The sequence below is a fragment of the Acipenser ruthenus genome, chromosome 19, assembly GCF_902713425.1.
Source record: "Acipenser ruthenus chromosome 19, fAciRut3.2 maternal haplotype, whole genome shotgun sequence".
In the NCBI taxonomy this organism is placed as follows: Eukaryota; Metazoa; Chordata; class Actinopteri; order Acipenseriformes; family Acipenseridae; genus Acipenser; species Acipenser ruthenus.
Window position 1 is genome coordinate 30,818,867 of NC_081207.1, and position 4,898 is coordinate 30,823,764.

General features: G+C 40.9%; 1 protein-coding gene across 1 annotated transcript; it reads left to right on the forward strand.

The window, feature by feature from the left end:
- The first annotated feature begins 393 nt into the window (after nt 1-393).
- On the forward strand, nt 394-4,496 carry LOC117424717 (chymotrypsin B-like). The gene is made up of 7 exons (XM_034041382.2): nt 394-469; nt 823-926; nt 1,563-1,642; nt 2,156-2,234; nt 2,371-2,551; nt 3,047-3,180; nt 4,279-4,496. The coding sequence occupies exons 1-7, from the start codon at nt 418-420 to the stop codon at nt 4,438-4,440; spliced, it is 792 nt and encodes a 263-aa protein (XP_033897273.2). The 5' UTR covers nt 394-417; the 3' UTR covers nt 4,441-4,496.
- The last annotated feature ends 402 nt before the right edge of the window (nt 4,497-4,898 follow it).

Sequence of the window (4,898 nt, forward strand, 5' to 3'; positions counted from 1 at the left end):
AAAAGGGGCATCAATATTACTGTGCAAAACCAAATAACCAGTGTTTGCTTTGTTGGTGTAGAATATAGAGAAAGCCCAAAACACTCATAAGTGCAACAGTTTTGTTGTAATGTAATACAGTGTGCCTTCTATATTACTTTTCTTGTCTAAAGAACATTTTTTGCTATGGAATAAATAAAGGCAATTCTGAAATATTGTAGTGATTCTCCACCAGTGATAACTGCGATAGGGTTGCCATTGTTTGCTTTTCCATCCAGTCCAGGTTTCATTTTTCCCTTGGATTTTGTTTGCTTCAGGATAACAGAATGCTCTGTTTTAATTGGTCAGTATAATTGTACTATCTGTATATTTCAAAATCGTGAGTTCTGAAGAATTATATAAACCCCTAGAAAGCTGAGCTGACATCTCCTCGCAGCAATGGCGTTCCTCCGGCTTCTTTCTTTGGTTGCCCTTATTGGTGCTGTTTACGGTAAGATACATTTACAAACCTTCAAGCTACAATTAAGGACTAGGAATGAAAGTATTACACCATTAGACATTCTGTTGCATTGTAGGTCTACGTTTTCAAAACTCAATGTTGACCTACACTTTTGCAACATATACAGAGAAGCTTAATGATTTTTTTTTATTACACTTACTTAAAAAAAAAATAATAATAATTCAAGTTTATTTGGAAGAATACAGTAAATGTATATTATCTGCTGAGCTCTGTTGTTAGGGCTTACTGTCACAGGAATAGCTGTGTGTACAGTTTCTATCCAGTAGTATTAATGATGCATTCAGCTCTATTGTGAAGCTCACTGGTTTGCTGTCCTGTACCAGGATGTGGCGTCTCACAAATCCGCCCTGTGATCAGCGGCTATGCCAGGATTGTGAACGGTGAGGAGGCCGTGCCTGGGTCCTGGCCCTGGCAGGTGTCTCTGCAGGTAGGCTCAATTCACTGTGTGTCACTCCATTACAAACACAGATCCTGCAGGTCAATTCACTGTGTGTCACTCCATTACAGACATAGATCCTGCAGGTCAATTCACTGTGTGTCACTCCATTACAGACATAGATCCTGCAGGTCAATTCACTGTGTGTCACTCCATTACAGACATAGATCCTGCAGGTCAATTCACTGTGTGTCACTCCATTACAGACACAGATCCTGCAGGTCAATTCACTGTGTGTCACTCCATTACAGACATAAATGCATGGTAGGAACAGGGGGAATGCAAGGTAAATGGTTTATTTGTAAAAAAAAAAGTCCCTTGAAATGAGCAGATGCTGCGGTATAGAACAGTAAACACGCAGACTGGCACAGCAGCCACTGTCTCCATGTATATTCCAGGGCTCAGTCTAGTGCTCTGGACTGAAACATTCAAGGCAGTTATTTTAAGAAAGTAGGATTTGGTCAAGGAAAATGTATTTGGTTGCAGGTTGCAAAAACAGTCTATATCAGTAGGTCTATGGTGCAATTGATTCCAGTTGGGCCTAGCCCTGCCAATGGAATTGTATCGTGGAAGAGCAGGGCCCTGTGATCTGTACATAACACAGACGTCTTCCTTCTTTCCACACAGCAAACCTCTGGGTTTCATTTCTGCGGGGGCTCCCTGATCTCGGCTCAATGGGTCGTCACTGCGGCTCACTGCAGCGTCAGGTGAATAGTTTTCTAATATTCACCACAGGGACTTACTATAGCGCACACATTTAATAAGATAACCGAGAAAAATGCATTTAACATTGTTATTCTCTTGATTAAAGGATTGTCTGATGTAATAAGTAATTGTGTTGGAGCTGACCTCTACAATAAACTGAACATTATAGGGACCTCTCTGCTGGTTGCATAGTGAACCATCACTTTCACAGCAGTTGGATGTGTTTGGCGCCCACGTCTGTCTGGTCTGCATATTGCGAGGTTGTTCATTTTTACCTGTTTACTACAAGGTGGCTCTTTACCTTCATCTACCTATTCATCCACTTTGCTATCTGATTACATTACAATTGCCAAATGAGTGACATTTGACATTGTTATAGGAATATATTTGTATTAATACTGTACACTACAATATTCTAAACAGCCTTTGTGTTGATTAGCTTGAAGAATAAAAGGCTTACACTGATGTATTCATAATAATTTACTGAATACTGACTCTTTTTATTTCTTCAACAGCACCGGACACCGTGTCGTTGTTGGAGAACATGATAGACGCAGCGATAGTGAAGCTGTCCAAATTATGAGCGTTGCCGCGGTATGTCAAGTGCTATTGGGCTATTGTTTGACTATGTTGAAGACATTAAAAAAAGGCTTTTGTCCAAGCATTTTGTCACTGAATTTCCGTTAAGTGAGGCAGACAGACGTCCTGATGCCTCTTCCTGTTTGTGTAGGTTATCACCCACCCAGAATGGAACCCTTACACCATCAACAATGACATTTCCCTGGTGAAGCTCACAGCCCCGGTCTCGTTTAATGCCCGTGTCGCCCCTGTCTGCCTGCCTTCCGCCAGTGATGACTTCCAAGGGGGCTCCTTGTGCGTCACGTCCGGGTGGGGTCTGACCCGCTACAACGGTGAGTTACCGCCATTTAACACTTCAGCTCCAACCTGTAGGATGAACTGGGATAATAACTTACTTGAAGTGAGGACTCGGACCCTCAGAATGTGCGATAACTGTTCTTTTCAGTGTTAATCTTTATCAAATACTGACAGTACACTACAAAGTGCCTACCCATCCTCCCATCACCTTCCATAATGTGCTTATGTGACCTTTTAGATGGTCTTTTACTTGACACACCTGACGCATGCTGTTAGTCAGAGTGGGAACATGTTCGGTTCTCTTGCCATCGATGTTATACACTGCACAAGAACAATAATCACATTTCTTTTTTTCCCTGGGGGTTCGGGTTCTGGCGTCGTGCACACCTTTGTCCTGCAAATTTTCATCACCCACAATGTTAATGAGATCCTCGATATCAATTAAAACATACCCTGGTTAAACAAATAAAACTGATCAAGATACATCTTATATTTCTCTTCATATTCTTTTTGCTCTTTCTCTTTCTCAGCCTTATTTACCCCCAACAAACTCCAGCAGACAGCTCTTCCGCTGCTGACCAACGCAGAGTGCTCGTCTTACTGGGGCGACAAGATCTCCGACGTCATGATCTGCGCTGGAGCCGCTGGCGCCACCTCCTGCATGGTATGTGCATCACCAGAACCGTTCTCATCACACGTCTAGAAGTCACATGCTGTGCCATTCATCATGCATTCAGTTAAATCAGCCAGCCCCACCCTGTCAATCTCAATTCGTTCCTCCTTATTAAAGACATTTCTCACATGACCGAAGTAGAGAGACAGACAATATTAACAAGTATGCCTATGGGGTCTGAATTACAGTATGGGACACCTTGTATAAATACACTAATAGTATAGTAGACATATTGCCATTACCTTATAGTGTATTTCATATGCTACATAGTTAAACCTTGCGTGTTTTTATACAAATTCTTAAATAAAATGCTTTTAACTGGAAGTGCTGCTGCGTAGCTACACTCTGGGGTCATTGTTATATGGATGTATAATAAAACAATACATTACAAGAGAAGTATAAGCACACGGAACCCCAAAGGACTTGTTTTAAATGGTTCTGAATGCGACATCTACTTCTGTACGAGTGGCTGGATGTGAATGTTTCTCATTCAAAGGCTTTCTTAATGCAATCCTGAATCATCACCAGACTGAGCTGTATTTTTATTCTCATTTTTTATTTTTTGAGAATGCTTAGAGTGCTATCAATTAGCATTTGCAGATGCATATAAGCGGTTTAAATGAGATTCAGTGGAGGTGCCTTTCAGTGAAGACTGGTTCACAAGAAGAAAATTACTTGACACTTGAATGTGCATCTTTTTCTAATGCATTTGAATGTTCTGGGATATTTTCTTCTCAGTTGGACAGTGTTGGTTCTGAGCTAGTTATGCTAGTTTTAAAATAGCAGGTTGTGACTTTCTTTCAGTATAAATCAGTGCAATTCAGTTCAATCACATCTTATGTCTAGGTTACCGTTCCCAAGCCAGCTGCAGTAAATGCAGTCTATTCAATTGCTCGAAACAGATACCTGCACTGTTGAGACAATGAAAGAACTTCTCTTCAGGTAACAATGCAAATAAAACATCTAACAGCCGTCCCTTCAGTATAAAGCTGTCAGTACAAACATACCAGAAAGGATTATCATTTAAAAGACTATTTTATCAATGTCCGAGCTGAATGACTGACTGTAACATCTCCTTCTCCCTGACAGGGCGACTCTGGGGGCCCCCTGGTGTGTGAGAAGGATAACGTCTGGACCCTGGTGGGCATTGTGTCCTGGGGGAGTTCCCAATGCTCTACCACTACTCCCGCTGTCTACGCGCGCGTCACGGCCTTCCGCAGCTGGGTCGACCAGATCATCGCAGCCAACTAAACACAAGGAGAGGCAATGCAGAATGGAAAATAAAGCAGCTGTGCTGTAATACTTGACTTCCTCTGCTTCTTTTGTCTTCCTGCAAAATCATACATTAGCATGATGTTGTTACTGCACACATGGCAAGCCACTCTACATCGCGCTATAGCAATGAGAGCTCTAAACAACAATCCAGACTATTATAACCCCTACAGTATATATATATATATATATATATATATATATATATAGTAGGGATGGGCACCAATATTTTAATATGATATCAATATAGTTCGATATCGATGATAATTTCCATATCGTGATATTAAAAATGAAGATTCACAGTGACATTTTATTGCTAATACTGCTAAAAATATATACGCAGTATATAATCAAGTTTATTTTATAATAATATACAACTAACCCCATACGAATCATCGTCAATCTCGTAGGCATACACCACACACTTAAGTATTATT